Raw genomic sequence first — 27274 nt, 5'->3', positions numbered from 1 at the left:
GTGTGTGTGTGTGCACTTGTGTGTGTAATTTCCACACTGAAAAGGGTGTGAGTGAATACAGAGGAGGAGGAGAAGGAAGAGGAGGACTGGCTTTTTTTTGACCCATACTGTAAGTACACTGTTGCCTGGTCAAGTTCAGCAAAAGCAAACCTCCATTCATATGAGAAAGTGCATGTGTGTGTGTGTGTGTGTGCGTGTGTGTGTGCGTGTGTGTGTGTGAGTGTGTAAATGTGAGTGCGATCACACTTGTTGAATGATCAGATCACAGTGCAAGGTTCAATTGTAGTGTGGATAAGGGCTCAGTAAAAAAAAAAAGAAAAAAGAGGAGATTGAAAAAAAGGTCGTTTGATTACTGAGTTTAAATTGAATTGACTTTTCTGCCTTTAGTGTAAACATCTGTTTATGGCTATAGAAAAGATACTCGCCAGCAATTCCCATGAAGGCTGTATGCATAATTCATTATGACAAAGCATATAATTTTTCACTCATAATGCATTGTATGTCTGTAAACTCTAGAACAGAGCGCTTTGTAAAGTCTAATGTGTTGTTTACAAGGCTTTCGTATACCACTAATAATTATTAGAATAAGGTCAACAAGCGTTATTTACAATATTGACTTTACAGAAAGAGAAAAAAAATGCTGAAGAGATATGGTACATGATTAGTGTTCGTGTGTGTGTGTGTGTGTGTGTGTGTGTGTGTGTGTGTGTGTATGTATACATATATATGCGTGCACCTACATGTGAATTGTGGAGTCATGGGTCGTTCTGAGTGAGAGCGATGTGGGATTAAGAGCTTTAACACTATTTGCCATCATGTAATCAAATAGACCTGTAGCCTGTGTGTGAGCTGATAACCTCTTTCTCTCTCTCAGACACACACACACACACACCTGCATTAGTGTGTATTAATATGGATTAGAAAGTGTTTACTCATGACTAACGGAGACAGCAGAGCTTGGGAGATTATTCACCAGTGTCATCACTCCTTGAGAATATTCAGCACTTCTTAGAAAGGTTTTATGGTTGTTCAAGCAATGATGAAAGGTTTTGTTGATTTCTTGACTTTTGATTGACAATATAATAAAAGAAAATATTGAAATGTGTTGTTACAGGTTAACAACCCATATTATATCTGAATGTGATTTGATTGTAAGTGCTTTGCTATATCTCTCCTCCCACAAATGCTGAATAAAACTGGATATAAAGCTGAAAATCATCATAAAAATGCAATAACAGAAACTAGCTAACTAATTTAACAAACTGATTTGCAAAACTAACTAGATACTTTAATAGATATATTGTTAACATTTTTCTTTAAGTTTAATTGTGAATATCTAAAGAGCACTATTAGGTTTTTCATCATGTTAGCAACAACAACAAAGTGTAACTACAGTAGCTATGTAACTTAAAATAATGTACAAATCTTAAATAGTAAGCTTGTTTAACCTATTTTACAAAACAATAACTAAGTAGCTAGCTTTTATCGCAGTGGCAGAAAAAAACTAAATATACTCAGCTAGCTAATTTAACATTAGAATTTTCAAAACCTGGCTAGATAAACTACTAAACTACTAGTTAGTTAGGTAATATAGAAGGCTAATTTACTAAAACTTATAGTTACCATTGCTTTTTAAATTTTATAGTAAAATTTTTTTTTTTTTTTTTTTATAAATTTACTTTTTAAAAAAGCTACAAAAATATCATGTGGGTTAAGACTTGTACCAAGTATTTTAAAGTAAAATAGAAATATTAGGAGTAAAAAGACAGAAACGTTTATATTATTAAGTGAGAATACTGTTTAGGGTTTTCAGGGTTTTTCTCTGTTTGATCCAGGACGAGCCCCCAAATTGTTAGGTTTAAAATTAATGATGAAAACTGAGATAATATGTCCACTGTGCTTCATTATGCTTGCTTACTGGCCCCATTGCTTAATAACTAGAAGAGAGAAGATTCAGACACTTGTTGCTTGTTCATGAAAAAAATCACATTAAATGTTGCAGATTTCCCAATAGAAATGCCCAGATATTAATTGAGGAGGAAATTCATCCTTATCTATAACAGGGCTCCAGTAAATCCAGTCTCCAGTCACAGTGCTTTGTAATGGTAACTTTCCTGAAGACAAAGGAGTTTCATGACTGGCAGTTTCTTAGTAGTATGTCGAGATTTTTTTAAGATAAGGGAAAAAAGGAGGCAAGTAACATAAGTGTTAATGATTGTTCATAGTAGCTATCAATAATAAAGTGACAATCAAATTGTTACATTGTTCTTGTTTAATAAGCTGGACAAACTGGAAATTTGGTGTTCATGAGAACGTAGTAACTTTCTTTGTGCTATTTGTGTTTTACTACTAGTACAGAATCTAATTTGATTTATTCCTTAAGTGACACTAATTTGTTAACATCTTCTGTTAAATTTAATTATTCAAATAAAGATTGCTTAGTTAAGGAGAGCCTTTATCAGCTGGTAACCTGCAGCATAATTACAAAGAGCAAACCTAACCACAAGTCTGAACAAAATCAGAGCTGCAAAGCTTTATGTACAGGCAAAGCTTTTTATGTTGAAAATGTAAGTATTTAGTAACATGTATAATAATAAGTATGTGCTAATCAATAGCCCTTGATTAATTAATTATCAGCAGGTGTGCAGACCTTTATAAAAGCATCATTTTTTAGCACTTTGCTGGTATGGGAATTTAGGCATGTATTAAAACAAGGGCAACTGGAAAAGACATAAGCAGTTGTTTTATAGAATAAACTGTTGCAGCACATTAATTTAGAAAAAGTTGTGAAAACCATTTCCAAACAATTTGGAGGGCAATGTTTTACAGTAAGAAAGAATATCGCAAGTGGAAAGCATTCAAGACAGTTGCCAGTCTTCCCAGGAGTGGACCTCCCAAAAACCAAGAGCTACATCTTACAGGCGTCACTGAGCATGTTAAACGTTAAGGTCCATGAAAGCACAATTAAAAAAAGACTAAACCAGTACAGGAGGCAGCATGGTGGTGTAGTGGTTAGCACTGTTGCCTTGCATCTCAGGGTCCAGGTTCGATTCCTGGCCAGGCTCGATTCCCATCTCTGTGTGCATGGAGTTTGCATGTTCTTCCCGTACTTGGTGGGTTTCCTTCGGGTACTCCAGTTTCCATCTTTCCTGTCCAAAGATATGCAGGTTAGGCTAATTGGTGTTCCCAAAATTGCCCTTAGTGTGTAAATGTGTGTATGTGTGTGCCCTGCGATAGATTGGCACCCTGTCCAGGGTGTACCCTGCCTCGTGCCCTAAGCCTCCTGGATTAGGCGCCAAGTCCCTGCGACCCTAAATACAAGATAAAGTGGTATAGAAAATGAGTGAGTGAGAGTGAGTAAACTAGTATGGCAGGTTTGGAAGGGCTGAAAAGCCTCCATTGTCTGAAAAGAATTTGGAAGCACGACTGAGATTCGCAAAGCTGCATCTGAACAAAAGCACTTTTGGAACAATGTCCTCTGGACAGATGAGACCAAAGTGGAGCTGTTTGGCCTTAATGCCCAGGAGCATCTTTAACATTAACAGCAAAAACATTTTATACCTACTGTACTGTCATGCACGATAGCAGAAGGGTGATGATTTGAGATTGTTTTTGCAGCCACAGGACCTGGGCACCTTGTAGTCATTGAGGCGACCATGAACCCCATTGTATACCACAGTATTCTAGAGGCAAATATGAGGCTATCTCAGCAAGTTATTGCTGCTGAAGGTGGATCTACATGCTATTGAATCATAGGGATATTTATTACTGCCCAAATGTTTTGGTTAAATTTTTGTTACATAAGTAATGGGAAAGAGAAAAAGTTGAAATGTTGTTTGTCCAGGGTTTTATTCGCCTAATTCTTAGTCCCTCTACAATCAAATTATTGATTTTTACACAAAAACACCAAGAATTAAAAAAAGTGGTGCTGACTTTTACATGATTGTAATGTACATCAGAAAACCTTTTCTTTTTCAATTATATTTCATATCAACATACGTGTTCATCAACGTATGCATGCATACAAGTACGAAGAAAGTCTTTTTGTCCAATACTTTGCAAATCCCACAGAAATTTGCTATATTATCTGCTTTAAATCTGCTTTACTAAAACATTAAAAACCAAGATCTATTAAGTGTAACTATAAACTAGCCTAATTAAAAGCTCAGCATTATATTTATTAAACAATAATTTTGTGGTGTAAGAAAACACCCTTGTCTTGTTTTAGTCCTTACGTGACACTTATCTAATGACATTATCTGTTGACTTTAATGACTCAAAACAAAGATTCCTTCAGTCACAGGATTTCAGGTTACTTAAGAAGAGCCTGCATGTACTAATACACCATAGCCTAATTATACAGATACATACTGTACCTAACCACAAGTCAAAACCAACATCAGAGCGAAAATCTAAGGGATATGGGAGGATTCCATCAATAACATTGTAAACCGATTTCTTTTTTCTACCTAATCTAATCTTTTCTAAGTTAAATCTTTGCAATACATTTTATAAAATGTCTGTCTTGGCTTCTAACCAGTGAAGTAATTTGTCTGTGTTAACTTTACACAATACTTAACTCAATGTGCGCAACTATAAATATATAATTATTTTAATGCATTGATTTACAGACTCCGTTTGGAATCCTTCTGCAATTGTTATAATCTCTGGCAATATTTACTCCTGGATGGAGAAAATTTGTTCACATATTTATTTCAGAAATTTTTTGTATCACATTGTGGCACATTTTTAGCACACACATTGTAACTTTAACACAAATTAATTCAATATCACACAATGTCACAAAAATGACACAGTCTAAAAGCTTCAATTTCCATCTAAAACTTTCTCCAGGTGGTTTAACATCTTGTCAAGGATTTCATTTACTCCATTAACTATGAATTGTCAAATTGAAGTAATCTAAGGTAAGTCATAATTAATAAATATACTGTACTATATAATGCAGATTAATTGACAAGTCACTGAAATAATTATTAAAAACAATTGATATCACAGGCTTTTCTGGATTTTATTTTAAAATTTTAAATTTTAAACTGTTCAGAATGGGCAGATCCGCAGGCTGCTACCACAGCAGTATTCCATAACTTTGGGGCTTTGTAAAAAAAAAAGCTGCCCCCTGCTGTAGTTTTAATAAAACATGGTACTGACAAGCAGCCTGCATCCTTTGATCGAAGTAGGCGTGGCGGATTGTAAGACACTAGGAGTTCACTCAGGTACTGCGACGCAAGGCCATGTTTTCCTCTGTAAACTTGTAGATGTGATTGAAGTGAGACCATCAAGTTATATTTAAGGAATTTAACAAAAATATTGAATTTACAGGAATTATGGGCATTTTCTGTAAATTTTCACAGTCAAATGTCAATGTCACAAAAATGATCCTGATGCATCAATAAGCACCAATGGCACTGGTCAATTAGCAGCCATACATGCTAATGCATAACACTGCCTCCACCATGTTTGGCAGATGATGTGGTATGCCTTGGAACGTGATCCCTCTCTTTTCTTCTCTATATTCTTCTTTTACAATCATTCTGCTTCAAGTGTTGCCAGTGGTTTACATCTTGGCGTAAACCCTTGAGGTATTTATTTTCTCAAAGGATCACTTGATTATAGACTTTGGAACTATGGGCAATTATTGGTGTTTATTTCCTCACCAATTTCATATTCAAAAAGCTACACATGTTTTTGATAACAGCGCAAATTCTGTAAGAAAGACTAAATTTACAAAATCTCACTCTCCATTGTGGTGGAATTTATATTAACAACTCTGGAGACCACAAATAATATCACAACAAGAGTAGAGGTTTATTTAAACAGCATTGGACACAAATCGCAAAAGCGTCTGCAAGAAAAAGGTACTCCCCTACATCTCACAGTGACTTACATATTCTAAAGGAGCAGATCATGGTGACATCTCAAAACACATAATGTTGAATAAAACAACAGAGATGGTCACTCAGGTGCTGATAAGCAGATGAGGATCCTGTCAACGTACATAGTCCAAGGCCTTTAGTCCCTGTACATCTTGCTCATTCTTGCACGTATGCAAATTCCAAATCTGCAACTTTAACTGACTCATGATTAGACTTTTAGTAAAACACACAGTTGATTAAAATTTTCTACCACATCTCTCCAGGTGTAAAGATGGACATCTCAGAGTTCCGCAAACATGGGAAGGAGATGGTGGACTACATAGCTGATTACCTGGAGAACATTGAGAAAAGGCATGTTTACCCTGATGTACAGCCTGGATACCTACGTTCACTCATTCCTGAGGCAGCTCCTGATGATCCAGAGACTTTTGAAGATGTGATTAAAGATATTGAGCGGGTCATTATGCCAGGGGTGAGTTTGATGCTTATTAGCATTGCTGCATATACACTATACAGGCCTTCTTGTCCAACATCATTGTCTGAACTTACAAATGAGCTTCTGGAAGAATGGTCTAAATTCCCATAAACACACTCCTAAACCTTGTGGAAAACCTTCTCTGAAGAGTTGAAGATGTTATAGATGCAGAGGGTGGCCCAACATTATATTAAACCCTTTGGATTAAGAACTGGATGTTACTTAAGTTCATATGCATGTGAAGGCAGGTGAGCAAATACTTTTGGCAGTTTATTATATATACTTTGGTTACTCAATAAGTCTCATTTAGTATAAATTTTTCTTCTACAAACTATGTACAACAATAACACGATGATTTGAATGCATTGCAGATAGTTTTACTAATCTGAAGAAGAAGTCTAGACAATCTTCAAAGTTATCAAAGTCGTGTTAATGATAAATATACTGTAGGCCTGTTTAAGAATTTTTATTCAATTTGATATCAGAACTAATAGAGTGACTTTTAATTAGCCTATTTCATAATGTTAGTAACGCATTAAAATTGGCAATTACTTTTAATATTGAACAGGTGGCAACAATTTGCCTCTAAGTGGCTAAGATCCTAAAAATGGATCGTCATGGTGGCGTCCAGAAAGCAACAGATATTTCAATTTGATATCAGAACTAATAGAGTGACTTTTAATTAGCCTATTTCATAATGTTAGTAACGCATTAAAATTGGCAATCACTTTTAATATTGAACAGGTGGCAACAATTTGCCTCTAAGTGGCTAAGATCCTAAAAATGGATCGTCATGGTGGCGTCCAGAAAGCAACAGATATGGTAGCAATACAGCGTGTTGTTGTGCTAAACCGAAGACAGCGCTGTCCACAGAGCCATGTGGTTTACTTACATTTTTTCTTTAGGCAAAACTTCAGCTCTTTTCATATTTTGCCTTAGGTGGCTATTTTAAGAAAGTTTCGCCTTCCAAGGCAACAGATTATGGAGCTTCTTGACCTGCTCAGACCTGCGCTTGCCAGGCCAACGCGTCGTACTTACGCTCTACGTCCCGATGTCCAGCTGCTTGCTGCTTTTTGTTTAAAATATGTTTCATTGATCATTAGCCATCATTCATGACTGGATGGACTTTTCTTTTGACACGTTTTATTTTATGATTCAATTCAATTCAATTCAATTCAATTTTATTTGTATAGCGCTTTTAATTATTTACATCATCACAAAGCAGCTTTACACAATCAAAAGAACTAAGTTTGTATGAAATGTGAATGTGTATGAATCAAAATGATATGATTGTCCCTGATTGTCCCTGATGAGCAAGCCTAGGACGACGGCGACAGTGGCAAGGAAAAACTCCCTGAGATGGTAATAGGAAGAAACCTTGAGAGGAACCAGACTCAACAGGGAACCCATCCTCATCTGGGTGAAAACAGATAGCAGGGATTGATGTCCATAATAATATGCGAGACTGGAAGTTCAATATAAGAAGAGATGTGTAAGATTAAAGTCCAGTTTGTTCCTGGAGGCTCAGGTAGACAGTGAAAAATTTCAGTACTGAACTATTGAGCGACTGAAGTCACAGGTCCTCAGAAAACAGCTGTCTGCAGCAGTCGAGGACAGGACCACCTTCATGGAAAAGTGAAACCAACCCCAGTCACCACACGCATTCCAGGCAGACCACACGGGGGCATCCATGTGATGAGATCTCCAACCAGAAGCAGGACTCCAGGATGAGTTAGAGAGGTCCAGCGGGCAGAGGGGGTCTGGATCACTGGCAGCTCAGGAGCGACATGTATAGCTCGACAGAGAGATAGGTAGAGGAAAAAGGAGAGAGGGAGAGAGAGAGAGAGGAGAGAGCAGAAAAGGAGAGAGCAAAGAGATGGAGAAATAACAGTTAGGTATGGTCACAGTCGAACAATGTAAAAAGTGAATGTATATTTAGTGCAGAGTGCAAGCAGGGACTCCGGCAGGACTAACTATGACAGCATAACTTAAAAGGGAGAGCAAGAAGGAAACACAAACATGAGGGCTTCCAGAGATGTAAGGCAACCAATCACCTCACCGTCAACAAACCTGAGTGATCAATGAGAGTGAGGAAGACAGCATCTAAACATACCAGTTCACCTAATACTCTACGTCCATGAGTCCCCCAGATCTGCTCCTTTACCTATGGCTAATCTATTTATAAAAATGCTTGGCTAAATAAATAGGTTTTTAGCCTGGACTTAAACACTCAGACTGTGTCTGAGTCACGAACACTATTTAGAAGACTATTCCATAACTTTGAGGCTTTGTAAGAAAAAGCTCTGCCCCCTGCTGTAGTTTTAATAATACGCGGTACTGACAAGCAGCCTCTCGCTGCTGAGGACTCTCGCTGCTGCATTCTGGACTAATTGAAGCTTGTTTAAGCACCTAGTTGAACAACCAGACATTAAGGCGTTACAATAATCCAACCTAGACGTGATAAAAGCATGAACTAGTTTTTCTGCATCGTTTAGTGACAATATATTTCTTATCTTGGCAATATTTCTGAGGTAAAAGAATGCTATCCTGGTAATATTATCTACATGTGCTTCAAATGAAAGGCTTGAATCTATAATCACACCGAGGTCTTTTACTGTTGCACTTGATGGAACAGAAAGGCCATTTAAAATCACAGTGTGATCAGAAAGCTTACTTCTAGCTGCTTGTGGTCTTATGACTAGAACTTCTGTCTTATCAGGATTAAGCAGAAGGAGATTAATTAACATCCAATCTCTTATGTCCTGCACACATTGCTCAACTTTAGTAAGCTGGTTTTTCTCATCTGGTTTTGCTGAAACGTATACTTGTGTGTCATCAGCATAACAATGAAAACTAATACCATGTTTACGAATTATGTTGCCTAGAGGAAGCATGTAAAGGGAAAAAAGCAGTGGGCCTAAAACAGAACCCTGTGGAACACTAAACTCAACTTGAGAACATGAGGAATGGTCACCATCTAAATCTACAAACTGATAACGATCAGTCAAATAGGATCTGAGCCATAAGAGGGCCGTTCCCTTAATTCCTACTACATTTTCTAATCTGTAAAGGAGAATATTATATTAACTAATATTATAGTGTCAAAAGCTGCACGAAGGTCGAGTAACACAAGTATAGTGACACAACCCTGATCAGAGGCCACTAGGAGGTCATTTACTACTTTAATGAGTGCTGTCTCTGTGCTGTGATGAGGCCTAAATCCTGACTGATACAATTCATGTATGCTATTCCTATGTAGATATGAACATAGCTGTTGTGATACTACCTTTTCCAGAATTTTAGAGATAAACGGGAGGTTTGATATCGGCCTGTAATTGGAAAGCTGACAGGGGTCAAGGTCAGGTTTTTTTTGATTAGGGGTTTAATAACTGCTAATTTAAGGGATTTAGGAACATACCCACTGCTGAGTGAACAGTTAATTACTTTTAACAGGGGTTCTGTTATTGCTGGAACTATCTGCTTGAGAAAATGTGTCGGTATAGGATCTAATTCACAGGTTGACGATTTTAAAGAGGAGATGAGTGAAATTAGTTCACTCGCTTCAAGGGGAGTAAAGTATGATGAAATTTGATTTAGTTAACTAAGAAAATAACCTTGGGAGTTTCAAACCCCGCATTCCATTCATTGTTCTGAGTGATTGTAATTGATTGTATTGCAACTATGATTGTATACCTGGTTCGTTTCACCGCCACTACTGGTTACATAAAAATATTAGTGACAGTTTGATGATTTAATTTATATATTTGTCTATTATGGCATGCTATTGATAAGTTAACCCATGTCGGAATTAACGTTATTGGAAGAATTTTCTGCGATGTTTAATTTGCATAGAAAGTGCTGTCTTTCTTAATGCTTTTATGCAAAAGGAGTGAAAAATCGATTCCTGAGCAATCGATGTCAGCCAAATCAGTACCCTTACTGTAGACAGCACCTTGTAACGTCGATATAAGATGCAGCGACTTAAGAAGACTTCTGAAAGACAGTTCGAAAAACACACTTTGAAAAGTAAACAACTTATGTAAGATATATCTTAAGAGTCTTTTTAACGCGCTAAGAGTGTGCGTTATCGGGAAACCGGGCCCAGATGTGTTATTGATAGCTTTCCATTTAGCGTTAACAATATAAACTTCATTGTTTCCCTGGAGCCCGTCAGGTACATTTTATTAGTGCACATTAAACCTTATTAATGACTCATGTTGGAAAATTTCTGTATGGACCCATGCAGCCTTTCTCTCACACACATGGGATTACTTTTAAACAAGGAAAAAAGAGTCATGTCATTCATTTTAAAGCATTTCATATTAGGATTTTATGTTTCATGTTGACATGAACACTAGCAGTGGCAACTGAACTAAACTAATTTAGTACTATCAACCATCGACCACCTATTTGCTTCTTTTTCTTTTTTCTTTTAATCGATAGATGTATGGATGAGTTGATAGAAAGATGTATGACTAGATGGATGAATTGATTATCTCCTTCCTTCCTTCCTTCCCTTCTCAAATAAAATGTCACCCTAATGACGTCTCTTGGTTTTGTCTTTAATTCGGCCACCTATTAAAAGATCCATCCACTCACCCACTTTTGGTCCATCCATCCATCCATCCTTCCAGCTAAAGAAATGTTGGATACTCAAGTACATAATAATAAAAAATATATATAAAATGAAATAAAGTGTATTCATTCTTGTAATAGAGGGAATTATTTTTCTGTTTTCTTCCAAAACTGGAAGATTTTTTTTTTTTTTTATTAATACAGCGAAGCTCTGAGTCTGTGGCAAGATTTCACTCGTGTTATTTCCAAATGATAACATATTTCATACCTTCTAATATATTAGACGTCACTGTACCATTGGAATGTCTCTCTTTTTCCTTTTCAGGTCACCCACTGGCACAGCCCAAACTTTTATGCCTACTACCCCGCTGCCAACTCTTTCCCTGCAATGCTAGGAGACATGTTGTCAGGGGGAATCGGCTGCATTGGCTTCTCCTGGGTATTAATTATTTCCACTATCATCTATCTATCCATTCTTGACTCTTTCTCAGTCAATTTGTCTTTTCTGTAAAATGTTCATGACTTGCTTCATGACAACCATCCACCCATGCCTCTATCATTATTTTGCCTCTATCATCCACCCATGCCTCTATTATCATTTTGCCTCTATCATCCATCCATGCCTCTATCATCATGCCTCAACTTCCTCCCTTCATTCCTTGGCTGATCTGTTGTCTTTTGTGTCCCAGGCTGCGAGTCCGGCCTGTACTGAGCTGGAGACAGTGGTGCTCGATTGGCTGGGAAAAATGCTGAAGCTACCCGAGGATTTTCTAGCAGGAAAAGAGGGCAATGGGGGAGGTGTGATTCAGGTGAGCTCCCAAAATGTTATGGTTTATAATACAGAAAAAATATATATTAGAGTTATGCTAAACAATGACTCAAAAGTTTGAAGCTACAGTATCGTGACCATTTTAATGCAGTCCCTATAAATATTAAGCAGTGATATTCGACTGAAATTTTTACGTTTTGCAATATGTGTTTTGTTACAAGAGATATTCCCAGGGCTCTACATTCAAGCCATTTGAGAAGGTAGAAATAGAAGGAGTCTCTACTATGACTGCTTTGGACCTCTTCGAGACTTTTTGCTTTCTCAGTAACATGACAAGCTACTATTTTCGGAACTATTATTTTCTTTGTCTTATGAACATCGTGGCGGAGGGAGGAAGTCAGGTGTTTATAATCTGACTTGTTTTGCATTAAACGTATCATTAAGCAGACACCCAAAAAATGCATTTGTCACTCTTCTCTATGGACAGAACATGCTCTGAATGAAAAACAATCAATTTAACGGTGGAAACATTGCTTTGCCTCACACCACCCTGTCATTGATTATTTTCCCAGAACTGCCTTTCCCCACAAGTGTTTATTCTCTAATGTCAAAATCAATTCCGCATCGCCTCGAGACGTTTTCCCTTGACACCTTATTTCGATTTCGACGCAGACGACCCGGCGGACAATTTTATTTTAACCAACCTGAAGAAATCCATCCGAGCCTGTTCACTCAAACATCAATTTGCTCATCGAATTGTGTTTATGTGGCCCATCTGCTGGAAAGTGGCTTTAACCGCGTCAGGGGTGGACAAGTCAGGGAGGCATGGGATGAGCGCAATTTACAATAATGCCCGAGTTAGACGTCATGCAGCAGGATCCGTGTGGATGATAGATCTTTTGATTGTGGGGACATTTTTTTAGGTGCGTGCATGTGTGCGTGAGTGTGTCTCCTCCTCCTCCACCACCTGCTTCTGTTTTGTCCTTTCCAGTGATGTTCACTATGGTAACAAACAGCTCTCACTTCCTGTCTGTGTGATTGAGGGGGTCGGTGCTTTAAATGATGCTTGATAACAGAGTGGCAGGAGTGGTGATTAAATTTACATTTAAATAATGTCAGGCTGACGTGTTAGATGCAACATTCAGGGTTAACTTTAAGTGATCGTGTTTGGCAATAGGGTTTTCTTCTTCCCTGATTACTTTAAGTATATTTATACCGTACTGTATTTACATGAGTTAATTGTCATATAATGAATATTGGTTCATGATTGGTTATACCAATTTTTTGGTTGTATATTGTTTTTGGTGTACAACAAATTATTATTATTATTATTTTTAATTAATTTGGGAACTTAAAATAAACAATACAGCGGCTTATTCTGATAATTAGTTCCAGTTTATACTTTTAGGAAAGCCAAGGAAATAGTTAAATTGACAATTGAAAATCAGACTTTGATAAGACGAGAACGCTGTAATTAGTGTAAATAGTAGTGTAATTTGTGTAAGTAGTGTAATTTATACTGTGTTGCTTGTAGAGGAGCTTGTTCTAGCCTGCACGGCAAAAAAACACTTCTTCATTGATTGATCAATTTTGCTTTTTGTTTGTACCAAATGGCTAAATGCTAGTTATAGGTGACTATAAAGCAGGACTGAAAAAAATTGTAAGCCACATTAAAACTGTATTTAATGTCCAACTCCTAACAAAGGCTATTGTTGTTTATTAGACATTTATTTGCATAATTTCCAGCTCTTACTAAATCACAAGGATTTAATTTGATAATTAGTTGTTTTCTCATGTGAGAAAACCAAAGAGAAGAAAATAAATAAGAAAATAACAACAAAATAATTCTAATAATAATAATAATAATAATAAACATCATCATCATCATGATCATCATCATACAAAAGTACTGTAATGAGTTAGAAAGAATTGCAATGTTTCCAAAAACAAAAAAATCTAATTGTGGAAGAAGATATGCACAACTAAAATAAATATTGAAAATCATGATTGATAATAAGTACAATTGCTTCTGTCTCTTTTTTTTTTTCCAGGGTACTGCTAGTGAAGCGAGCCTAGTATCGCTTCTTGCCGCCCGCTCCAAAATCATGAAAAAGGTTCAAGGTGATCATCCTGATTGGACTGAAATGCACATCATGTCCAAACTAGTGGCCTACACATCAAGTCAGGTCAGAGTCTGTCTGATTTCAACTACAGAAAATGAAGAAGCTTACCTGCTTTAGATTCTACACCTGCCTTGTGCTCGGACTCCACCTGAATGCATTGTTTCCTCACAGAGACCAAACCAGGACTGTTTGCAGGACTGTGCAATTCTAAATAACGATATGTTATTAGCCTACAAAACAGAAATAAACGCGTGTTTACCTGATTTAACATTTCGATAGAAAGGCTTTTTGGTTTCATTCTGTAATCACAGTGTGTGTATCTTTGTCAGAGACTCTTGTCAGGATAATCTTTCTTTAATGGTTTAGAAAGTTGTTTTTTATGTCCTTCAGGCTCATTCATCTGTCGAGAGAGCGGGTCTAATAGGAAGCGTGAGAATGAAAAAACTTCCCACTGACAGTAAGTTTGCAGTGAGGGGCGAGACGCTGAGGAAAGTCATTGAGGAGGACAAAGCAGCAGGACTCATTCCCTTCTATGTAAGTGTGTTAGTACATGGAGGTCCATGTGTAGCTTATGCAAACATTCACTTGTCATAATTTCTTATTATAATAAACCATTTTTAGGTCTTTTTATATTTAAACAAGCAAAAAAATCTTAACAAATATATTACTAGGCATATTGTTTTTTTAATTTTTCATTATTGAATTGTTTTCACCTTTATTATTATTTTCATTTACATTTAGGCATTTGGCAGACGCTCTTATCCAGAGCGACTTACAAAAAGTTATTTTTGACAAAAAATTATTATTAGGGCCCAAGCACTATAGGGTGCGCAGGACCCTCTTGTTTACTAAAGATTTCACATATTCAATTTTATTTGTATAGCGTATAACATATGCACACGAAACTCGGTACACACATTTAGGGCTCATTTTCAACTTTCTTATGGCCTGGGCTTAACTCAACAGGAAGTCAGTTATTTTGGGTCACCCGATGGATTTTGATATACCCCTCTTAGGGAATTTATATGATCACCACCAAAATGGGCGTGATCTAAAGACATTGCGGATGCAGAGGGATTTTTGATATCTCAAACAGGTCAGCCGTGATAATGTCTTAAATCTTTGCTGAAAAATGATTAATGACTTTCTGTGTGGCATTATATTGAATGACACGTTCAATGACATCACTTTAAGTAACATCATATTGTCATCTGCGGCCTATTCTACACACGTACACATCACAAATATTAACACTCACACACACACATCTCTCTCACACACATATACACACACACAGACTCATATCAAACACATACACAATCTCATTTGTCTCTTTCTCACACACAGACACACACGCATGCATTTACATTTACATTTAGGCAGACGCTCTTATCCAGAGCAACTTACATTTTTATCTTATTACACATCCGAGCAGTTGAGGGTTAAGGGCGAAACGATTCTTTGGCAATAATTTCAGTGATCAGTTGAGTGAAGTTCAATCATTACAATCAGACCAGAAAGAACACCAAACAAACTGATTACTCATTGTCTGCTGTATACGATCATAATTATTTTCATAATATAATTTGTTTAGTTAGTAATTAATTTAATTAGTTAAATAATTACATTTGTAACTGCTATTTGCTAAAAATTTAATTAACTATTAATCTGTTTTAAAAATCTGAAAAAAGAACATTTAAATGCATCTAACTGTGCTTTTTTTTTTCATTTTTGATGGTAATCAGGTATTACATTAGACAAAAAAACAAGTGAAATATTCTTGAAATAAAAAAGAAATATACACATGTTTACGTGATTCAACATTTTGATAGAAAGCTTTTTTGGTTTTATATACACAGTGTGTCATACCTATCCATAATCTCTTAAAGTAAGTTTACAACAAACCAAATTAATCTTATACTGTATCTAGTCAAACATTACATTTTAAAAACTGCTGGGTTAAAAAACAACCCAACCTTGGTTGTTTAGACATTAACTTTTAACCCAGAATTCTGGGTTGTTCATTGTTCAACCAGTGGGTAAAACTTACACTCTAACTGGGTTATTTTATTTGACCTAACCATGACATTAAGAACAAGAACAATAAACGTTTTTGAAAATATTAATAATTTAATGTGGGCTAAAAAAACTGTTGTCCTCAAAAATTTCACAGACTCATGTCCATCAATCTGATAGACAGTATGCTCGAGAAACTCCCAGAAAGAGTCTGTCTCAAAAGCTTTGCCTCCAACAATAGTGAAGGTCTGTCAGGTCCCTCTTGTCTCTACAAGTACCTGAAGTACCTAAAATAACCCAGAATTTTGCCCCAGCATGAACAACCCAACAATGCATTTACAGAAACAACCCAGCATTTTTTAAATATACTAAAATCATAATTACAAGAAATCGTTGCTTAAAAATGTATTACAATTTAATTAGAAATAAGCTTAAAGATCTTATATTCGTTTTTTGTTTTTCATCTTACTTTAAGAAAGCATAGATAAATTAAACTATGTTCAGGATATTTTCACTTGCTATGATTGAAATAAATTCTAATGATTGTATAAATAACCATCAAAATTATTTTATTTTATAAAATCATAAAAAGCTGGTAAAAAACGAAGACATATTACAGTACATTTTTTGTAGTAAAATACATATTTTTTTACTGCTTTATAAAATTCCATCCTTCCAGTTTTGTGCCACACTGGGAACGACTGCATCATGTGCATTCGATTGCATCACTGAGCTCGGACCCATATGTGAGTAAAAGTCTGTCTATTTGTCCTTTATTTTGAGTTGATACTTGACTTACTTAAGTAATTAGTAATGTTGCGGTGACATAATCAACATGTAGTTCTTGTTTTTCTTTTGCCACAGGTAATGCAGAAGGGATGTGGATGCACATTGACGCTGCTTACGCAGGTAGTGCTTTCATATGTCCTGAGTTCAGACCTCTATTGAATGGCGTGGAGGTGAGTTAGTGAAACATTGTACTTTTTTGTTTATTTTTACCTCTCACAGGAAAATGAGGAAAATAAAAAAGGGTAAAAACTGTGTATAAAAAAAAGGTCAAGAAATGAAATCTACAGACTTCAAGTAATGTAAAAAATCACTTGACAACAAAGTGTATAAAAGAATAATATATAAAACATTGTGTATCTGGGGAAATAACTGGAAATAAGTGTGTCTGGAGAAATTTTACAAATTTTATAAAAAAATAAGGTACGGTATGTTAAAGTAAATGACTTTCTAAAAGCATAAACGATAAATGTATTTTGTTAGAAGAAATGCACGTTAAAATAAGCAGGAAACACGAGGGCTTGAAGATAACACATAATAGTCCTCAGCCCTTTACTTATTGGTAGTCTTAATGGAGGAGTTCCCTAATGGTGGGTGGGAACTGGCTACAACTAAATTAGGGGAAAAAATCAGGAACCCTATTCTTGTGTAAAAGAAACCACCTAAAAATGCATTTTGTTGTTGATTTAATTACACAGAAAGCCTTTAATCCAGGAAAAAGACTTAATTTGTTTGATATTATTTTCTTTTTTTTTTATATAGTAATCTAAAGAGAGGGTGAATGAGTGTTAAATAATCCTTGACCCTACATCAGTTTTCTACCTGGCTTACCTGTGTCTTAGACGTTACACAACATTAAAGGGGTTAAAAGGCACAACATGTTCGTTACTAAATATAAAAATATAATCACTGGAGAAACCCGCTGTCGATTAAAAGGAAATGTCAAGCAAATCATTCTGAGATTTGTTGCCTTGTTTGCTAATTAGTTTGCTTTTAATCACTAGTTAGCTTACTGCTTCTTGCTAGTTTGCTTCTTCTAGTTTTTAAGCTAATTGCAAGCAGTTTGTGATCTATTCAAATCCTACCTCAATATCAAAGTGAATGGTGGTGTAAATTTTGCCATATTTAATAACCGAAACAGTTCATTAAGTCCATACATTTGATTTTGCTTTTTGCTCAGTGGTTTGCTTCTTCTTGCAGCTTGCTATTTTTCGTTTAGCTAGTTTGGGCTTACATTTGGGCAGCTATCTGGTTTCCAATTTCCACCCCATTATCCAATTAATCTCTGAGTGCATATGAAGGGTATTTTAGAGTTACAAATCTTTTAGCCATATTTACCTATCAAAGCCCATCACCAAAGGTCAGACCAATACGTTTTCAACATGGGCTATTGTGTGTGTGTGTGTGTGTGTATTCAAATGTCAAAACTGATGTGCGCTGTAGTGAGTTATGTGTGGAGAAATTGTCTGGAAATTAGAGAGCCTTTGGGTTGCCCTGGCACCCAGCTGAGTATTTTGGAGATAAGGGTAAAGTAATTTCCTGAGGCGCATACAGACCTTTAGATAAGCCCCTCCTTTTTCCTCCATAACAAAATCTCCCTGTTTATAAGCACCAGTTCAAACAATACTGCTCAGGCCATGCTTGGCTGAAAAGGCCCTGGTCTTTATCAAAAGCTGGGATGACAGCACCATGCCACTTCCTGTATTGGGTCCGGTTGCCAGGAAGCGAATAGGATGTAGTAGCTTGCATGGCAATAATCATACGTTCCATATATCGTCTACGGTTTTCTTCTCTGACCAACAGTCATAGCAGCAGATGGAGAGGATATTGAGCAAGAGACGCCTGGGCAAATAGATCAGGAGATAGATAGAGACAGGTCCTAGATAGTCAGATGGCAGGTGTGACAGCTGATTACAGTTTTAAACCAATATTGTGTTTATTTAGGCTTGCATCAGGAACAATTGGTATTATAGAGGCAGCCGTTATGAAAATGCCTGACCTGCGTCCTGCGCATTTTTACTTATCAATGTTTGTAATCAAGAACTTATGATGTATAAATATCACATACATTGTGATAAACAATACAGAGCTGCCTCGATTGGACCTATTATGACCAATTCAAGGTTTAGGAATTTTTTATACATTGAGCTGACTTTCAAATGGGACTGTACAAACAAAAACCATCTAAAAAAATCAAAAATGGTCAGTTTTTGTATTGGCTAGGGCTTAACAAGCCAATTAGATTTCCCCCCTATCGTGACCTCATATAAGGGAACTCTTCCCTTGATTGTTTCTAAACAGCATATTTAAAGTTAACAGATACTCCTTTAGGGGACTTAAAATATTTATGTTAACTTCTTGAGGAAATAGTAAGATATGGGACCTTAAATGTTTAAAGTTTTACATTGTTAATCTGTGGTGTTCTAAAGGACTACATTCAACTGTGTCTTTGTGGACTAGCTAGTGGTTTACTAAAATATGAAAGTTTGTGAAGTTTCCTGTCCATTTGACAGATGTTAATGTTAATTAAGTCCTCATTCAAAACTCCATGACTTTTAATTGAAACATGTTACACTTCTTTCTAGACAAGCAGACAGGACAGTTAAGGCCAATGTTGCCAAGGTTTCGATTTTGTAAGGCAAACTACTTTTATTTAAAAATACCACCAAAATCTTGTTTTTAAGCAAATATTCTAATATAAAAGTATAACATTTCTGCAAACAAAGACTAAATATAAGTCCTTTTTAGTTTTTATTTTAAGATATTAAGATATTAAAAGGTATGGAAAAAATGCCTAATAGAGTGGATAATAATATATTTCTAATATATTAGAAATGCATACGCACTACAGTAATTTTTACAATAGGAATGATTAAGGTTCTCTATAGAAGAACGATGCGGTGGTGGCTCAGGGTTTTAAGGCTCCGAGTTACGGATAGGTCAACGTTTCAAGCCCCAGCTCCACCAGGTTGCTAATGTTGGGCCCTTGAGAAAGGCCCTTAACCTTGTCTGACCCAGGGGTAGTGTGTAATGGCTGAACCTGTGCTCTGAACCCAGCCTACTAATAAGAAGATGGGATATATGAAGGAAAAAAGAATTTCACTGTGCAGTCATGTACATGTGATGAATGAAGGCGGATCTGAACTGATCTTTTAGTTGTAAAACAGTTTTTAGTGTTTAAAGGGCATTATTTTTCAGGAGTTGAGCCACACAACCTTCTAAAAAAAAAAACTACCATTGAACTTATAATGAAGGTATATAAAGACTGAGAAGTATTTTACTGAACAAACAAATAACAGCTTGTCTAGACAGATATATGTATTTATTCAGTATATTTTAGATAATCGATTTATGTGCATGTATAAGTAGCTATTGTTTACTGTTAAAAAAACATGATTCATTTTATATACTTTTTGGTAAATGATAATATTTATTTGTGTTTATTTGCTTTTCAGTTTGCTGACTCCTTCAATTTTAATCCCCACAAATTTCTGCTGGTAAACTTTGACTGCTCCACGATGTGGTGAGTTTTGCTCAGCTCTGCCCAGCCAGATAAAGCAGGTTTTAGAATAAAGGACTTTATATTAAATATTGATTGTTGTAAACCAAGTTCACTTCATCAAACAACAAATTATTCTTATCATCTTGTTTGCCATTATTTAAAAAGATCAGAATGTGATTTAAAAACATTCAAATTTCATTTTTGTCTCAATAGTTTTGGTCACTGTACACACATTTTCTTAATTTCACCAAACAGATTTTAGATACTTTTATTAGTCTTTCTTATCCATGTGGAAATAAAAAGAGCAGGAAGACAAATCCAGCTGCTGTTTCTGTCAGTGCCGTTCAAACAGGATATGAGACAGACAGGGACAGAGTGCACTAAGAGGCGTATAGAGTTTTAATAATGCGGTTACTGTCATATTGCTTTTGAAAGGCTGCTCTTATAGTTGTTTTGTATGGGAATCTAATATTGATGTTTTAAGTAATCAAATATGATTTGTTTTATTATAAAATCAGGCAATGAAATGTAATGTACAGCTGTTAAATGAATTCAAACATTTACGTGCACTACAGTGTGGCTGAATTCTCTATTCTGATTGGCCAAAAGGCGTTGATCCAGTTTGTGCAATAGCTTAGTTCTTAATTTTTATTTTAGCTTAGCATTGTGCAGAACTAACTCATTTAAATTTAAAAAAAGCATGTACTGTATTGTGGCATTGTGCATGAATTAAAATGATACGGTCCATGATAAGTTTTTTTCTTTCTTATTAGCATAATTAGAGAGAGAGAAAAAAAAAAAAAAAAAAAAAAAAATATATATATATATATATATATATATATATATATATATATAAGTCATTATATCACTATTTTAGAATTAGTTTGCTGCATTAAGCAAAAAAATAAATTGGGTTCCTGGAATTGTGTTAAGAACCTTTAAACAAACTGGAAGGACAGTGCTGAAACGTCAAGAAAAATCATGAATAGAGATCATTTAAACACTGTACAAGCCTCTGGAGGCAATGTTATGATCTGGGGTTGCTTAGACAGTTATGCCTGAAACTTATGCCTAATGTTAAAATTCTCATTTAGGGTGAAGAGAAGGGCTGATATTATTTTGGCGTTTAAGATGGACCCACTTTATCTGAAGCACGACCACCAGGAGTCAGGTATCCCTGCAGCACCCACACAGCACTAGCAAAACAAATGTCATTTTACTTCATTACGATATCTTAAACTTGGTCATTTTTTTCTAAAATCATTTATCTAAAGATGACATAATATGATTATTAATCCCATTTCTATTATTGGCATCTTTACTCATTTCAAGCTTGACATAATCTTATTCCATTAGCAAATGCTATTGCTAATATGTTTTTGATAAATATTCAAGATATATTCATTTGCTAAGTTGAAATTTTTTGAGAGCTAATGTAAAATTGTCTTAACAAATAACCTACAGTAGGTATCTTGTCAGGACATGAAACAATAATACACATTTTTTCTGAGAATCATTATTCATAAAGTTGGAAAAGTGTCCTTCACCTGGTTTGGGATCTGATGTCGGCCCATCATGGCACTTAGACCAGTAACAGATGAAAGGAACAATAAATAAGTTTATACTAGTATTTACAATATAGACAGTCAGTAAATGATTCAAAGGAAAAATGGCATAAATGACAGATCTCCCCCACTGTCCATCATCCTCCTCCTACGTGAAACCACACACTCTAATTACCCATCATGCTTCACTCTGCCTTTTGCTCGTCTCCCATTTGGAGCACAATAGCAGCCTGGGATAGAGCAACACAGCTGTGCAGCTGCAGCCGGCCTCTAATTGCGCTGACAGCAAGACAAAAGGGGTGGCCGTGTCTGTACGAACACACACACACACACACACACGCACGCACTTCACAGGCCCTATCCATAGCTTGCGCACAAAGCACGCTCCTACCTCCAACAACAGAAGCCTAATGAAGTTATACTGCACTGCTCCAGGCTTTTCTGCCTTATAAGGAGTGTAATGGCCATGACATCATCAGCATCCACACACAACAATATCGCACGTTTCCGTATATCTGTCTCTGCTTCCAGTTTCTCAAATCGAACATAAAAAAAGTCAAATCAAAATAAAAGCTTTAACAACATGACATGCAGCTTGACTTTGAATATTTTATTTCATTTACATACATCATTCATATGTCACATTTGTAATACATACGATGTCCAGAAGGTCATATCGTTTTGTGTTCATTTAATAGGAAATTAACTTTTTTTTATCTGAAAATAAAACTCTCCCTAGAGCTCCCCCGAAGAGAAAACCTACTTTTTTAAATTAGCATGGAAGGGGGAAAAAACAATACCGGCTGTTGTTATTGATCTGCTTTATTTACCCTCCTCTTTTTTATTTGTTTTTAGGATTGGTGACGGATTATAGGGTAAGTATTATTGATTTTTTTTTTTTTATTGTATACCCGAATGATTACAGCTCAAAACCCCACACAAAACACCTAGAACTCAGTTGTTGGAAGGATTTGACATACAAAACCCTCTGGGCTTGGGTTGATAATAAGGATGCCCTGCATCCGGTGGCACTGTTTATTATTATGTATATACTGAATCTGGATTTCCACTTCTGCTTCAATTGTTGTAGACGTTTCATAAGGAAATTGATTAGCCTTAATAAAATGTAAAAAAACTAAAGATGTTGCTTAAACAAATATTATAACACAGAATACTAAAGCAGCCCAAACCCACAGATTTGCCCTAATTGGCGTAAAAGCTAGACCCTGACTTGTGTATGATATATATTTAAATATATATACAGTAGCAAGTATAAACAAAAATATTCTGTTATTTTGTCACCACGTTTCTTGTGTTTAACTGATATCATTCAAAGAAATTAAATTGTGTAAGACAAGGACAGACTGTCAGGTAGCATAGTACTTTGAACAGGAAAGGACACAAGCTGCCTTGGGGCACGATCTGGTTTTCACAATCGTATTCCGAAGAGAGCCTTTTGCCTCGTTGTGCTTATGTGTCATCTCTGATCTCGTCTCCTCCTAGCACTGGCAGATCCCTCTGGGTCGAAGGTTCCGCTCGCTGAAGTTGTGGTTCGTCTTGCGCATGTACGGACTCCGGGGCCTGCAGGAGCACATCCACAAGGTAATCACTCAAAGATGATCTGTCAATCAAATCAGCTTCACTGTATGCCCTGTTGGAGTCCATGCCCATTTCCTTTCAGATTCCAGATGATCATTGAGTTTAGAGAAAATGCATTTACATACTTTAATTGATATGGGCAGTGTAGCTGCCCTTTGGTATTGATAAAAAAACGGGACACAGAGTGCTTCAGACGGGTGCTTATCCCTTTTATTTTGTGCTTGTGGAGAGCCCTTGAGCTTTGGTCGCGTAGCACCGTGAAACCACACAAAGAAACAATAATCAAATAAATATCATAAATAAAGTGCACATTTACAAAGAACCATAAAAAATATTTAACAGTAAAATGAATAAGGACAGATTGAAACAACTTATTAACAAGTAAAGCTCATGGCATACAAAGTGAGCCTATATAACTTCGAAATAAAGTACAAAATGCAACATGTGTCAGCTTCACATACCTCGCTCCACTATACCGAAGGGTACTACAGTTAGTTTAAATTGAGCTGCATCAAACTGCATTCATGTGCTTCGAAAGAATATGAATCTTCACGCTTCTCCCTGATGATCTGATGACTTTTCATAACCCCACTCCTCACATGCACGTGCGTAATGCACGTAACACGTACAATTAATTTAAAGAGACACAACCATTTTGCGGTCATTTACATGCAGATTTATTACCTGGTCTTGTTTGAGTGTTAGTGAAAAGATGCATGCTGAATAAATGTATACCTATTGCTGTAAATAATAATGCTAGAAATATGTTATTTTCAAGACAGATAATTGTTCATTTGTTTTTGTAACAATAAAGTAAAATAGAAAAAATTATTTCTATTTAAATTTTAAAGAAGAGGCTTATTAGAGGCAGGGCTTGAATGGTTTGGTTGACTTGCTTCTCAAACTTGAGGGCAAAACTAAACCAACTTAGTCTTGACTTAATTGTTGAACATGCAAATTATCTTGGTTGTTTTTTTTTCTTTTTCAGGAATTATTTAAGTCTCCAGACTTAAAGATTTAGTCTGGTTTCGCATTTTGTGGCACTTAAAGTTTTCCTTTACGGCACAGTGGCTTAGGGGTTAGCAATGTCTCTTTGCACCTCCAGGTCCGGGTTTGGTTCCCAGCTCCGAGTGTGTGTGAATGATCTCCCCGTGCTTGGCGGGTTTCCTCTGGGTTCTCCGGTTTCCTCCAAGTCCAAAGAAATGCAGATAGGGCTAATCAGTGTTCTCAAATTGCCCGTAGAGTGTGAGTGGTTGTGTGAATGTTGACTCGAGGTCCTACCACAGTTGTAAAAAATTGGAAAAAATACAGTTGTCACCATTGGATTCCACAGTCTCTAGTTGGACTACAGAGATTTCCACATGGACGGATGAAAAGTATGATGTAAATGTGAATCTGTCGTTTCCATCCATTGTGATATATTATATGTACTTAACAATAATAAACTGGGCTTATGTAAAAATGAACAAACTAAATGAAAAAAAAAACAACAACAACAGTAGATTCATTTTGGCGTATTTTATGTTTTTCTACATTTGGCAAATGTTTTTTTATGCAGAATCCTATTCAAGATAAGCAGATGAGGACTAAATTTTTTTTTTCTATTACAAAGATCATTTATCCATTATTGTATCTTTAATCACTGTTGTTTTCTTGAGCTCTCAGAGTAATGAGTTTTTTTTAATCGAAACATAAAAATAGTGTGTTTGAGCACATCATAATGCAGTGCTTGGCTGAGATGAAGGAAACACTTTGTCCACTTCTTATGGATGTTCTTAGTCACGTTAATGTCGTTAACACGACTGAGTTTATGCTTTTTGGAAAAACCCTTTTTAAGAGGTTGTGATGATTTCAGGTACTGAGGGAGTCACAGCTGTATAAAGAGGAAAAGGAGGACAAGAGTGCTACCTGCTGGGGAAGCCAGGATCTGTCTTAGTTTTATAGAAGCAGTTATTTCAATGTGAATGTTTCAGAAGACATTATAGAATTATATGATTAAGGAGATTACAACAACACATTTCAGTTAAACAATGTTAGTCTCCTATTCTGTTGCGTTTAGCCCAATAAAACTACAGTAAATTAGTTATGCAAAAATAAGCAACACATAAGCATTATAAACTTGTAAGCATTATAATTTCATCTGCATATTCTTTTTATCCAGTTTTTAGTAAGCCACCTAAAATGTTTACAAAAATCTTTACATTTTTATCTATTCTGGTTAAGATGCTGGTGGGGGGAGGGGGGATGTTCTCCCAAGTCAAATACATATCTGGTTATTCAGTGTCAAAAATGATTGTAATTCTGTAAACAATATATATTTAATACAATAGAAAAAAGTATCACATTTATACTCACCTAAGTGTAAATTAACTATAAATGAATATTCATGTCTAATCTTATCCTTGTAATTGTAACACAAATTAAAATGTGTCTATACTTAGAAATTTGCCGCTTTGAGATAATACAATCCTGCATGATTTTTTTCAGCAAGTTGCGTTGGCTAAGGAGTTTGAGCGTTTACTGCTAGCAGATGAACACTTTGAGATCTGTGCTGAAGTGTTGCTCGGCCTGGTCTGCTTCAGACTAAAGGTTGGATTTACAAATATTCAGTTCTTTTAGTAATAGCAAAAAATATATAATCCAGAAAGTCCAAGGATTAAGTTCTGTTTCCTCATGCATATTGCTCAGGGCTCGAATGTTCTGAACGAGGAACTGCTGAAGAGGATTAACAAAGCTCGCAAGATTCACTTGGTACCGTGCCACCTGGAGGGTTCGTATGTGCTACGCTTGGCCATATGCGCCCGCACCACTGAGTCACGGCACATCCGCGAGGCCTGGACTCATATCTCTCAACTGGCATCTGAGCTTCTGCGTGAGAACCAAGCCTGAGCACCGAGCACAACCCTGTGCTCGCTAATATTTCTCTCTTGCACACACCCTGCTGCTGCAATCCTTTCTCATCTTTCTGCTTGTTTATGTCTGTGAGCTCTGTCTGTGTCTGCAAAGTGAGTCCGCTACCAAAGACATTTCGATTTCATTTATTCATTTTACTGTCCTGTAAGGAGTCTCTAGTGCCAGCATTTTAATTAATGTTGTTTCATGTGGGTTTCTCAGTAACATAACAAGATGCATTTAATCTCCTATTATGGAAGTGATAACAGAAAATGCAGAAATTTCACAATGTGCATAAAAGGAATAAAACACTATTAAAAAGCAATGCAAATGGAAAATACTCAACTTTAAGGTGCTAACCCATAAATGCTAGAATAGAGTTCTACAGAATACAGAATACAGGTACAAATACAGTGTTTTTTCACTATTTAATTTATACCTCACTGTTTTCTCATATTTCCCAAACAGAAGTGTTAGAACCGTCTTCGCTCCAAAATCTTGATAATGCCTGACTTGTTCTGATGTTTGTTAGATACGTATTTCTCAGAATTATAATACAGATAAAAATGACACCAGTTTATGGTAGTGGACTCAGTAGTGGACTTATCTATATTTTCGTAAAGAATAAATAAATATATGCATGTGTCTATAACAAATTATGAACTGATTTAAAAAAATTATTTCAGAGATTTTATTGGTGGTAATTTTCAGAACAAAGCATAAAGGAGGTGTATTGGGTGTTATTTTGTTATTGTGTAAACTATGTACTGTACCCTGAAGTTGGATTTTTTTTTTTTTTTTTTTTTTTTTTGCTGTTGTCGTTGTCTGGCTTACCAGTTTGCACAAACTGTTATTGTTATTGTTAATCAGCATCTTAAAATCTTGGAGCTTTATTGAAATGGGACATCACTTGGTTTCTGCAGTGTGTTCTGAAATAAACAAATTACTATTATTACACTGTTCATTCATTTCTTGAACTGTTTCTCAAACTCTGTTGTTATTATTATATCATATTAGTGCATGCTCACATACATAAGGTCCCAGTTCTAAAAATACATAATATTTCAAATCAAACAAA

The 27274-nt window shown here is 35.9% G+C and overlaps 1 protein-coding gene across 1 annotated transcript; it reads left to right on the top strand.

Moving 5' to 3' along the window:
* Window positions 1-26996, top strand: ddc (dopa decarboxylase). The gene is made up of 14 exons (XM_053493660.1): window positions 1-109; window positions 6158-6366; window positions 11270-11383; window positions 11634-11753; window positions 13765-13899; window positions 14227-14370; window positions 16532-16598; window positions 16717-16811; window positions 20094-20161; window positions 21235-21311; window positions 22561-22580; window positions 23209-23307; window positions 25792-25893; window positions 25993-26996. The coding sequence occupies exons 2-14, from the start codon at window positions 6166-6168 to the stop codon at window positions 26191-26193; spliced, it is 1443 nt and encodes a 480-aa protein (XP_053349635.1). The 5' UTR covers window positions 1-109; window positions 6158-6165; the 3' UTR covers window positions 26194-26996.
* The last annotated feature ends 278 nt before the right edge of the window (window positions 26997-27274 follow it).

Source organism: Clarias gariepinus, chromosome 4, assembly GCF_024256425.1.
Source record: "Clarias gariepinus isolate MV-2021 ecotype Netherlands chromosome 4, CGAR_prim_01v2, whole genome shotgun sequence".
Lineage (NCBI taxonomy): Eukaryota > Metazoa > Chordata > Actinopteri > Siluriformes > Clariidae > Clarias > Clarias gariepinus.
Note: the sequence above shows the minus strand (reverse complement) of the source record. Positions and strands in the feature narration are given on the sequence as shown.